This window comes from Chiloscyllium punctatum, chromosome 44, assembly GCF_047496795.1.
Source record: "Chiloscyllium punctatum isolate Juve2018m chromosome 44, sChiPun1.3, whole genome shotgun sequence".
NCBI classification, from domain to species: domain Eukaryota; kingdom Metazoa; phylum Chordata; class Chondrichthyes; order Orectolobiformes; family Hemiscylliidae; genus Chiloscyllium; species Chiloscyllium punctatum.
In genome coordinates this window covers 18,070,456-18,083,218 of record NC_092782.1, presented here as the reverse complement: position 1 = coordinate 18,083,218, position 12,763 = coordinate 18,070,456, and the positions used below count along the sequence as shown (strand labels likewise).

At 40.1% G+C, this 12,763-nt stretch overlaps 1 protein-coding gene across 2 annotated transcripts in view; it reads left to right on the top strand.

The window, feature by feature from the left end:
* The window catches only part of usp44 (ubiquitin specific peptidase 44), a 47,416-nt gene extending 37,159 nt beyond the window's left edge, over nucleotides 1-10,257 (top strand). For both annotated transcript variants that reach the window (XM_072562380.1, XM_072562381.1), the window contains exons 3-6: nucleotides 646-844; nucleotides 6,613-6,721; nucleotides 6,870-7,075; nucleotides 8,973-10,257. In XM_072562380.1, coding sequence (XP_072418481.1) covers nucleotides 646-844; nucleotides 6,613-6,721; nucleotides 6,870-7,075; nucleotides 8,973-9,139 — 681 coding nt within the window. In that variant the 3' untranslated portion in view covers nucleotides 9,140-10,257. The remainder of the gene's footprint in view (nucleotides 1-645; nucleotides 845-6,612; nucleotides 6,722-6,869; nucleotides 7,076-8,972) is intronic.
* The last annotated feature ends 2,506 nt before the right edge of the window (nucleotides 10,258-12,763 follow it).

The following is a 12,763-nucleotide window of genomic DNA, read 5'->3' as shown; positions in this document are numbered from 1 at the left end:
ACCAGCAAGTTAGCAATGATTCTCAAAGAGCTTTTTAGTTGCAATGACAGACTTGCATTGAGATAGACTTTGATATTGTGGAACACATTGAACATGCCTGTCTTGAGAGACAACCCCTGTTTCTGACTATCCTTTTGTCTGGGATACTGAAATACCCACCACAGCTTTATTTAAAAATATTTCTTTGGTAGACTGATCCAGAAAACCCAGGAAAAAATGCTTTAACTTGTTGACAGAAGCATAAGCCAGTTTATGTATTTGCTACAAAATTGGCTAATGTTCATAAAATTCAAAAACATGGAAGCAAGCTATTAATCATGTAAGTTTCTGTTGCATTTAAATATAAACTTGATCCAGCTTCATATGAGCACCTATTTCTATTTTGAAATGCTACTAGGCTGGTCTTCTACAAACGCAACTAAGATATGAACTTTTGAAGTTCTGATGAAGGTTGCTGTACCCTAAATGTAATTTCTGATTTCTGTCCACAGATGCTACCGGACTTGCTAAGGTTTCCCAGAGATGTCTGTTTTATGAACTTGGAATGTTCCTTACTATATGAAATTGGGCACTTTATTCAATTAGGAGTGAATTATGAGAGGTCAATCACTAGTTATATCACTGCTTTGTATCTTTCTGAAACAGGTTACATGCCTTGCTTGTGACAACAAATCCAACACGATTGAATCCTTCTGGGACCTTTCTCTAGAATTTCCTGAGAGATACCACTGCAATGGGAAAGAAGCTGCTTCCCAGTATCCTTGTTCATTGACAGAAATGTTGGCAAAATTCACAGAGACAGAAGCCTTGGAAGGGAAAATTTATGCCTGTAACCAGTGCAACAGTGAGTAAAGAGCGTATACTGGATACGTTTCCTGGAGATTTAGAATTAAAGAACAATCTGGTATTCTTTCTGTATTTGCATCACTGTTTAGTGTCAGACTGTTAAAATTGATTAGCAGCTGTGTCCTAAACTGGAGAAAGTTCAATTTAACGTGGTGTAGCAGGTAAAGAAAATATTCCTTAGTTCGAGTTTGGCCATTTCAGAAGGCAGTTGAGTCAACCACATTGCTGTGGGTTAGGAGTTGCATAAAGACCAGACCATGCAAGGATAGCAGATTTCTTTCCCTCAAAGACATTAATGAATGAGTTAGATTTTTACAACAATCAATATCAAAATTAGTTTATGGTTCTTATTACTGAGGTAAGCTTATGTTTCACATTTTTCTGCATACCAACAGCTCACATTCTTTCACCATTTAAAATATATTCTGCTCATTTATCTTTCCCTCCAAACCAATAACTTAGCACTTCCCCATTTGCTGTTTTCCTGTCCATGTACTTAAGAATTGCGCCTTTGCATCTACCCCCATTTACTTTCCCATTGAACTTTGTATCAAGTGAACTGGAATCCTCCACTCAGTACTCTCCTATAACTCAGTAATACAGATAGTGACTAACTGGACCCCAGCACTGATCCTCTGGGCAGTCATCTGTTTCTGTGACTGAAAATGATTGTTTCATGTATGTGTAGTATCATCTATCTGTTCTAATGTGGCTTTGAAGTCTGATTGCAGACTTGGCTTTCTGCAGGTTTGGATAGGATCAGTTAGAGTCATGGAGTCAACAAGCATGGAAACAAACCCTTTAGTCCAAATAGTCCACACCTACAAACCCTCCATTCCCAGCAACATCCTGGTAAATCTTTGCTGTACCCTCTCCAGTTTAATAATATCCTTCCTATAACACTTATTGTTGACTTTGCCCAATCTTTCTGGCTTGCCTTGTGATGCGCACTCAGAACAGCTTGCTGATCTGAAAATGCTCCCTTTATTTCAACACACTTTCTTCTTTGACTAATCCTCGATTCTTGTTTAAATTTTTTGCTCCAGTCTCTAGTCAGGATTGTGAACCTTATTCAAATATATAATATGCTGTTCCTTCTCTCCTGTTCTATTAATTACTATTTAGGCGACTTCCACACAAACAGGATTTACCTTTTCATAAACCTGTGACTCTATAGTTTCGTTACCATGCTCTTAATCATTCCAACAATTTCCTGACAATCGATTTTGTGCTGACTAGCCTATAGTCTCCTTTTTTTTTCTCCTCCACTGCTGAATAGTGTTGTAATCCATGGCAACAGTTAAGAACTTGGGGAATTTTTGAAGGCTGCAATCAAAAATCCTAGGAATCTGGCCTGGGGGTATATCCATTTCTAGTTCCACTTATTTTCATCAGGATTATTTATTTACTGATCTTCACACTGTTCTTTGGGATGTTTTGGTTGTCTTCTCCGATGAAACTAGATGCTTGTTTGTTGTCTCCACTTCCTTATTCCCTATGCAGCAAATTTCCTTTTAAATTGCTCCAATTTAAGTTGTTCCTCTTTAAAGTTGGTCACTTGACAGGGCCTGTATGTAGTCTGGCATTGGAAGTTGAGTTTTAAGTTTTTGTGCTGGGTCTGACTTCTGCCTGCGTGACCAGATTTGGCTCCATTTTGGATGGGCCTCTGCTCCTCCCTGACCCACCCTCTGTCTGCTGATCCCTCCACTTCTTCCTACTGCAAGGCAATGCTGCTCTTCGTGCCCCTCGCTATTCGTTTCAGTCTGTACTCCCAGCGAGAGTTCGGGAAGGCCCCAGTGAAGAAGGGCAGGGAGCAGGATGTGGGGTGCTATCTTCACTTGGTATCTGTAGTCAAGACACTTTGTTTTTCCTGTGGGGTTTTGTTCCTTAAGCAGATTTATTTCTTGCAAATTGTTAACTAATTAGTTAAATATTTGCTGTTGCATATCTGGCAACACATCTTCCAGTTTAATGTCCCAATCTACCTTAGCCAGCTCACCCTTCATATTTACAGAGTAGTTGAGATAAGCAAATAAATACATTTACAGGGAAGTTAAGTAAGTACATGTAATGAAGAAAATGAAAGCATTGTGGGATAGTAGAGTCAGAGGGAATGCATGTGAAGCCTAATCAACATGTGCCTATTGGGCTGTATAGCCTGGTTTTCGTGCTGTTAATTCAATCTAATCGGAAATTTAAACTTAAACATAGAATAAAGAGCAGAGTTGGCAGCATTTGACCAAGTGGGGTGTCCAGGAGCCCTAGCAAAACAGGAATCCAGGGGAATCGGAGGGCAAACTGTCTCTGCTGGTTGGAGCCATGTTGGTAGTTGCTTTGTCACAAGGAGTTTGTAAGTCAGTGTCTGGTTTTTCATTGATAAAATGACGATTTCTTGGAAATGTATTTTGGTGTTTATTGCTGGAGGCTCATGATTGTGATCTTCACAAAATAACCCATAACTGCTGTTACGTGACCATTATTAATGACTCGGTTATTCTGCTATAGCATAAGGCATACTTAGAGTAAGGGATTGGAATTGATTGCAGTCCTGACTGGCTAAGGGTAATGAGCTCCCTTCCCTGGAGAACATTAGTAGACCAGGTGAAGTTTACTGTTTTCTTTCCTAGAATTACCACCAAATACCAGATTTGTTGAATTCCGTTCACAACCCTCATTATCAGATTTTGAACTGATTAAATGACGTAGGTTTTCTAATCTAATATTTCAGACCAATTCCTCAGTTCAGCTGTTTATCTTGGGTGTGCCATTGCAAGAGAGTAGGTCTCTGTTTAGTGTTCTCCAGTGGCCCTGTTTTATGAGCTGTTATGACCACTGTTTTGACTTTTTGCATTTTTGATCACTAGGGAAGTGCTTGCACTCAGTGTCATAACTGGTTTCCCTCCTTGTTCAGAGAACCACCTTTGACCTCAATTATCATTGTTCTGGGCTTGCTCAAATCTTTTTTTAGATATGGGTGTCACTGTCTGTCTGGACTGGCATTTATTACCAGTCTTGAATTATCCTTGAAAAGGTGGTGGTCAGCTACCTTTTAGAATCGTGGGATCATAGACTATTAGTACAGAAGTCGTCCTACAGCCCATGTCTATATCACCACAGATGTGCCATTATCCATTATAGTGCATTATAGTCCCACCTTCCTGCACTAGGTCCATAGCCATCTTTGACCCACTTCATTTGGGGTAGGGAAACCAAAATACCATTTTAGCGATATTGAAGGGACACTAATAAATATCAGATCAGAATTGAGTTGTTTGGAGGGAAGCTTATGGGTGGTGGTGTTCCATGTATCTGCCAGCCTTTATTTTTAGATGGAGATGGTCGTGGCTTTGGAAGGTGTGGTCTGAGAAGCCTTGGTAAATTTCTACAGTGCATCTTGTAGATAGTACACACTGCTGCTGAATATTGATGGTAGAGGGAGCGAATGTTTGTGGATGTGGCGCTAATCAAGCGGCTGCTTTGTCCTGGATGATGTCGAGCTTTGAGTGTCTTTCGAGCGCCTATTGTCCAGGCAAGTAGGGAGTGTTCCATCACACTCTTGACTTAGGCCTTGTAGATAGTGGACAGACTATTGGGAGGTCAGGAGGTGAGCTATTCACTGCAGTATTCCTGGACTCTGACCTGGTTTTATAGCCACAATATTCATATGGATAGTGCATTTCCTTTTCTGATCAATGGTGAGGGATTCAGTGATGGTAACACCATTGAATGTCAGGGGGCTTGTAGGAGAGGGTATTTGTCTGGCACTTATGTGGCACCATTTGTGTGGCCCTGTCAACACAAGCCTGGATGTTATCCATGTTATGCTGCATTTGAGCATGGGCCCTTCAGTATCTAAGGAGTCACGAATGGTGTTGAATATTGTGCAATTGGCAGTGAGCATCCTCACTTCTGACTGTTTGAAGGAGAAATGGTAATTGATGAAGCAACTGAAAAAGGTTGGTCCAAGGGTAGCACCCTAAGGGATACTGCAAGGATGTCCATGAGCAGAGTCAATGATTTTCAACATAACTTTTTTTTTAACCAGGTGTGATTGCAATCAATGGAGAACTCCAGTTTTGCTAGGGCTCCTTGATGCAATACCCAGCCAAATGCAGCCTTGATGTCAACGGTTGTCACTTTCACCTCAACTCTGGAATTCAGTTCTTTGTCCACGTTTGGACCAAGGCTGTAATGAGGGTCAGGAGCTGACTGGAATCCGAACTGGGCATCACTGAGGATGCTATTGTTGAGCAAGAGCTGCTTGATAGCACTGCTGTTGGCACCTTCCATCACTTTACTAATGATCGAGAATAGGCTCAGGTAGTAATTTGCTGGGTTAGATTTGTCCTGCCCTTTTGTACAGGACATACCTGGACATTTTACCATGTCAGATGCCAATATTGTAACCTGAAGAGCTTGGCTAGGGGTGCCAAGTTCTGGAGCACAACTCTTTAGAGCTATTGCATCCTCTTACTGAGTAAAGACAGATGTGAAGTATTCACTTTAACAGTATCAATGTCCTGTGGCTTCCTGCAAAGACTGGCCCCATGCTTCCCAGTGGGCCCTACACTTTTCTTGGTTATTCTCTTCCCACGGGGGACATACCTGTAAGCTTATCTTGGGGTTCTCTGTAATCTTACCTTTTCATGGCCACTCTCTGGTTTCCTAACTGCTTTCTTGAGGTCCCTTCCCACACAGCACTCTATTCCTCTCGGGCCTCTGTTTTCCTCCTTTTGTACCTGTTACATGTTTTTTCCTCTTTATTACTTTATTGTACAAAGAGTACATCTCTACTGGGTGTGGAAAATTGCTACCCTTGAGTTTGCTCAATGCTGACATGGTTGTCGGAACTTAAAATTGTAATTGCCACCACATCATTTCTTAGCTTCAAAATAGTCAGTTCTGCTATACAGTAGTTCTGTTCTTGTGCAGTCCCATGTTATAAAAAAATCACGTAACAGCACCATTTAAACTAATGGGACCAGAATCACATTATAATCAATCCACGCTTTAAAAGTTCGCCCTGTAGCAAGTGTCCTCAATTCGTCAATCGTATTATGATGAATTTGCGTTAACGGAGCGCGTGTTATAACAGAACAACCTGTATTGTGCCCAATATTTTAAATTCTAATTTTGCTCAATTCCATGTGTTAGGTATGGATTAACTTGCAGTCAGACAGAATTGTATGTCCTAAAGTATTTCATAGTGAATTAGTTCTGAGAAATATTATGACTAAAAACAGCAGAGAAAATGCAAAGCTTTTTCAACACACTAAAATATTTCTGATTTTAGATTCCCCTTTAACACTATGCCAAAAATGATGTAGTCTGAGTATTTTCAAAGATACTCTTCTCAATTCTTATTACATTTGTCATCAAATTTATACTCCTTTGGAGAGTTCAGGGTGCAAACATTTTGGTTTCGCATTTCTATACCACCACATCTTCCTAATGCCAGTGAAAATGGCACCTGGGATTTCTGGGTTAGCAGCCAGAAACACTCATCGCTTGTGTTATATCATCCTGATTTGATGTGCTCAATGAGCCCTGGAACTTGAAATGTTCATTGTAAACCATTCAGTAGGCTTCATGTCTGGCACCAGCTTCATCTATTTCACATTTAAAACTGAACATTGTAACTGAGAATTGACTATACTGCTAAATTTGAATTCTGATGCAGTTACCATCCATCAGTGATGCAGCATTTAATGAATTACATTGGAGCCTTTATCAAGTATGATGTTCAAATATTGCCTCATGTTCTAGGAAACCGCAGGAAGTCATCTTCAAAACCATTGGTCCTGACTGAAGCTCAGAAACAGCTAATGGTCCACAAACTACCTCAGGTTATGCGACTACACCTCAAACGCTTTCGGTAATTAAACTGGTTTTTGTCTTAAAGTTAATTCTTTTTTACAACTTCTACTTAGGAAGTTTTAACTGTATTCTGTTTGCATGCGTTTGGTTTGTAATTGGATTTGTCACTGTTTGTAATTTATGCAGTTTGTCATTGCGCATTGTAGGTGGTCTGGTCGCAATCACCGTGAGAAGATAGGAGTACATGTGAACTTTGACCAGCTATTAAATATGGAACCATACTGCTGCAGAGAGTTGGCAGGAGACTTTGGGTCCAACAGCTTCATATATGACCTGGCAGCTGTGGTCATGCATCACGGAAAGGGTTTTGGCTCTGGACATTATACAGCATACTGCTTCAGTACAGATGGAGGTATGTGCTTTTTGTTTGCGTTGAACTTCCCGAGTTGGGAAATGGGTAGTATAGGATTTGAAATCAAATTAAATCCATTAGGTAATTACTTGATAACTTGTGGAATCCAAATTTCTTAAATTTATTGAATGCATATTTGCCCAGAAATACTGAGTTCAACTCTGCATATAAATGCATTCTGGGAGCAACAACAGTATTTAAAACAAATACACGCTGGCTGGGGAAAGAAATGGCTGCACTGTGGTTTCAATTTCCTGCTTCCTCCATATCCTCTGCAGTTTTTATGAAACTGTGTGGTCCAAACCTAGATCTTCCTGTGCTGATAGAAGTCACAGCTGTATCCATACCACTTAACAATAAACCTGGGAGCTCAGTTCATTCACTCTGGTAGATGGTTAGGGCATGATGCTGAATAATGTTGGCAGTGTACATTTTTAATCGCTTAGCAGCAGTAGTTCATGAAAGTCCTGCCTTCTCACCTGTCCCACTCTTTTTGGCGGAGTGCTGCCCTTCATATTATACATACCCAGATGTCTTCACTACAGCAGATAGAGAGGCCAGTTGTCGTTTGGACTATGCCAAGTACTTAATTACAAGTGTGGAGGTGGCAGATGTGGTGACATTTCTAACTCCAAGTCAAGAGTGAGATTTGTCCAGGGGCTAGTTCTCTCTTTGCTCCAATCATTTGAAGAATTTGCCTTTCCTTAATTTTCAGGAGTACACTGCTACACCACTAAGAATTGTCTGTGACTCACTTTGTTCATGGCATTAAGTGCAGGTTTGAAGTTGTGGCCCATTGCCTGATATAAATAGATCTCTTCAGATAGGGTGGAGAAACTTAAACTGTCAAAGGAGGCAAAGGATCACATGATGAATGATAGAATCCTTGGAAGCAGAGACCAGAGGACTTTGGTGTGCATATACACTGGTCACTTAACTTGTCAGGATAGATTAAATGGTTAAGATATTTAGTATACTTATCTTTAAGTGTTGGTTATGCTGTAGATAGTGTTGTGTGCAGTTCTGGAATCCACATTCTAGGAGGGATGTGATAGCACTGGAGTGGCTGCACAGGACCTTTACCAGGATATTGTCTGGGCTGGACAGTTTGTTCTGAAGGGAGATTGGACAGATTGGGATTGTTTTCCTCCAAGCAGAGGAGATTTAAAGGGGACTTGATTGAGATTTAGAAAATTATGGGGCGTTGGGTCGAAACAGACTCATCTGTTTGATGGATGGAATTGTTGACTGGGGGCATAGATTTGAGGTTAGGAGCAAAAGGTTTAGTGGAGATGTGAGAAAATTTTCATCTGGAGGTGGTGGGAATCTGGGACTCTTTCCTTGGAAAGGTGGTAAAGGCAGAAATCCTTAGAATACCGAGCAAGTATTTAGATGTGCACTCATGATGCCAAAGCATACGTGGCTATGGGCCAAGTGCTGAAAAATGAGATTAGAATAGGTTAGGTTTTTTGACTGGCATGGATGCAGTGAGCTGAAGGGGTTTTTCTGTGCTGTAAACCTCTGACTCAATTTGCTAGATGTAAGCTGATTAGACTGTTGAGGGGCACTCCTTGGTAATGAGCAACAATGAATATTTCCCCATAAGGGACTGACTGGAGATTGGCTGTGTGTGACCCTGACTTGTCCTGGACATCTTTTAGCAAGAACTACTTGGGTTGTTTCAGTTTGAATCTGCCATTTGAAAAGTGGTAGTTTGTCAGTGAATTCCTGCCTTCCCCTTTCCTAGATCCAGAAGATGTCTGACAGTGGATCTTAGGAAGCTTGTCCTGTATAAGGCACCAAGTTGAAATGAATAAATTGCAGTTTTGTTGAAATAATGCGCATTCAATGTTATGTCACTAATTTACTTTGTAATTGGGATTTTTGCCTCTGGTAGGTTTGTGGGTCCATTGTAATGATTCCACAGTAACGATCTGCACTGTGGATGAAGTCTGTAAAGCACAGGCCTATATTCTCTTCTATACTCACCGTCTGCCTCACAACATTAAAGTACCATCACCACCTGCTTCACCTGGGAATGATTCAACACCAGCATCGACTTGAATGCAGTTCAGAAGTGCCGCTACTTTCTCAACGCAGTCTGTGCCTGGAGGCAACATTGTTCGAAAGATTTTCAACTATCTTGAGGATTCTGTGGAAGAGTACTTTACAGACATTTTACACAGATGGAGTTGTAACTTTCCTTTTGAATGTGTACAGTATAGTCATAAGTTTTGTAGTGTATTTTTTATCTTGCCAGAGAATTACTTGGGAGTAATTTGCGGAAACGCTTCTATTCTCTTACGTACAGTATTGTTTTAGTAATAGCCATATAGCAGAGAATTTCTATTTTTCATACATTTGATAGAGAGGGATTCAATAGATGAGCTCACTGTAATATTAGCAGCTCACCCCATCTGACAGACAGTATGCTGTTTGGCAATGTATTAATGAGACTAACTTGTTCCTCATTCTTCCTTCACACTGAATTGTATTTCTGTAATGCTTACAGATTCACTAGCTTGGCTTTAGTGATATGCAGCATTATTTGGTTTAACATTCTACTTTCATCTTCTTTCTGCAATGTTAAGATGGCCCTTTGTTGTACCATACACGCTGTAGTTAACCAAGCACAACCAGTGGAATCGCTCAGGAGTGGCTCCTCTCCATAACTTTAAAATGGAAAAGTAATGTTCAATGTTGTATGACTGCTTTCCTATCTTCCTGAGCAAGTGATAGCCTTTGTGAACTGTTATCTACATTCTGTATCCCTCCACTTTATCTTTGATCAACTTTTAGTATCTAAGAAATTTAACTTTATGCAGAACCCCATCATTACAGCAGAATTTATGAACTGGCACCTAGGTGGCCAGAAGTTGATTAAATATTCCAGTTGATTAAGAGGCCCATGTAATCAATATAAATCACACTAAATAATAGAAACATATTTAGGGGGAATATACATCACTGTTATACTTTATTTACAGCATAAACCACTTAAATAATAATGCAACTTTGCCTTAAATAAAATGTACCACCACAGAACCTTGAAGGTTCCCTCTGACTACTGACATTGTGGTAGATTGTGATATTTGAGGAGAAATTGACACTCAATTGAATCAGCTATTGATATTGTGTGGCCATTTGATTGAACAACAAGTAATTTACATTGAGATAATTTTTTTTAAAAAGTAATTGGACAGAATAATACAGTAAGTTTCAGTAAAATACAATAGTCATATAATTTTTGCCACTTTTATCGATAGTGTTGGGCTGGTTAAAACAATATTTGTTGTACTATCTTTGATCCATGACAGTTTGGAAGGCCTGAAATCCATATCGCAAAACATAGAAGCATTGAAATATCATAAACAATTTCTGAAGTTTTATTTGTGTGGGTGTCTTGTCCTTTAGCAACAAAGTTAATTTAATTCCTGTGAAGAAAATGTTTGTCTTATGTGGATAAATTGAGCAGGTGAGCCTATACCCCCTCGAGTTTAGAGTGGCAGGGGATCTAATTGAAACCTGAGGTTTTGAGAAAGGGTGGGGTAAGTGTTTCCCTTTAAAGATAGAGCTAGTGGTTCAAAACATAGGGTCTCCCATTCAAGTTGGGTATGAGGAGGCATTTCTTCTGAGTTATGTTTAGCATTTCACTTCACAGCAGTGGAGGTTATCTCATTGAGTGTTTTCAAGGATGACTCAGCTTACTTATTGACTGGGGAGTCCAGAACTATGGAGGGCAGATTGAAGAGTGGAGTTGAGGCCACAATCAGAGCAGCCATAATCTTATTGAATGTCACAGTAGGCTTGAGGGCCAAATGGCCTTAGTCTTTTTACATTGTGATTTCTCAGTTCACTCTTTGCCTCACTGCTGTCTGAGACTCTTGTTTTTCCCTATGACGTCCAGACTATTATATTTCATGTCATGGTTTAGTGCTGCCACCTAGTATCTGAAATTGAAATTGAAGGTTACTGTAGTGCTGAGCCTTTGGGGTGGCACAGTGGTTAGCACTGCTGCCTCAGCGCCAGGGTCCCAGGTTTGATTCTGGCCTCGGTCAACTGTCTGTGTGGAGTTTGCAAATTCTACCTGTTGTCTGTGTGGGTTTCCTCTGGGTGCTCCAGTTTCCTCCCACAGACAAAAAAATGTGCAGATCAGGTGAATTGGCCATGCTAAATTGTCCATAGTGTTAGTGCATTAGTCAGATGGAAATGGGTCTGCGTGGGTTACTGTTCAGAGGGTCGGTGTGGACTGGTTGGGGTGAAGGGCCTGTTTCCACAGTGTAGGCATTCAATTGTTGAAGGGTTTGGGCCTGAACTCATCAAGCACCCATACCAGACACAGCAATGTGGCTCCTATAGATGATGGAAAACTCTTTACATTGGCGAGCCATTATCCAGAACTCCAAGCTTATTGTACCCCAGCAGCTCCGCTGTGTCCTGATGAATGTTGAGGACAACAGCCCAAGATAGCACTGAAGTTACCAAACCTTCAAAATTTGGTTCTGTTTATGAATACCTGCAGAAATATCCTGGAAGTTACAGAACTGAAACAAGCCCATCAATCATTCAGTGTTTTAACCTGCAGATGAACAAAAAGACTAACTTTCTAGCTCATCTTGAACTATTATTATAGTACAACTGTAACCAATAATCTGGAAGAGAATTCCACAGCCTCCCACCTCGGAGGACAAATGGCTCCTGCCCTTTTATCTAAATCTTGTATAATTTTGTATGTTCTCTCATCATAGTCTTAACTACCGGAAGTAGTCACCTATTATCCTTTCTGTTCACGACACTTCTATTTGTATCCTAAAGAAAACAGACTGGCTTTTTTTATTAATGGATTTGAATTTATTTCCCAAATGCAGTACTTTGCTTTTACATCCTGATGTATTCCTGATGAAGGGCTTTTGCCCGAAATGTCGATTTTCCTTGGATGCTGCCTGAACTGCTGTGCTTTTTCAGCACCTCTAATCCAGAATCTGGTTTCCAGCATCTGCAGTCATTGTTTTTACCTATATATTTATCTTGCCAAAATTACATTAAAGGTAGCTTTATTCCCTTATGTACTTTTTTAATGTGTGCAAAACCTGAGCATAAGTCAATCACAGTGCAGAGTCAATTGAGCAAATTTTTGGATTCTACTATTTGTGCCATTTTATGATGACAACAAACCAGCCTATCGTAATTTGAAAAGTTCAAATTTTTGAAAGCTTTGATCGATTGTTATTTTTTTGATATGAACAGAGAATATTGGGAAATTTTCAGTAGACCGGTAAGCAACTGTGGAAAGAATTAACATTTCAGATGCAATAGCCATTGACTGTTTCTCACTACAGACACAGCCTGACCTCCACAGTGTTTCCAGCTTTTTGATCATCTTCGATGTTGGAAATCTAAAACATTTTGTTTTAGTTATTTTAGGAGTGTTGCAGTGTGTATTTTGTTGTATATAAATTTCCAACATGTGAATTAATTTTAAGTCCACTTTGGCATTCAGATACAGAAACCTGTCCTGGGGCATTTAATGTTAGTTTTGCTGCTGGTCTGGTTTTCACTCGTCAGTGGATATGAACCAGACCCTGTAAAAATCTGCTTTAGATAATTACTTTTCCATGCTTGTTGTTTTCCAGTCTCACCCTGCACCTAGATCCTGTTGTAAGCATCCTGTCTCGTCACTCTAATATT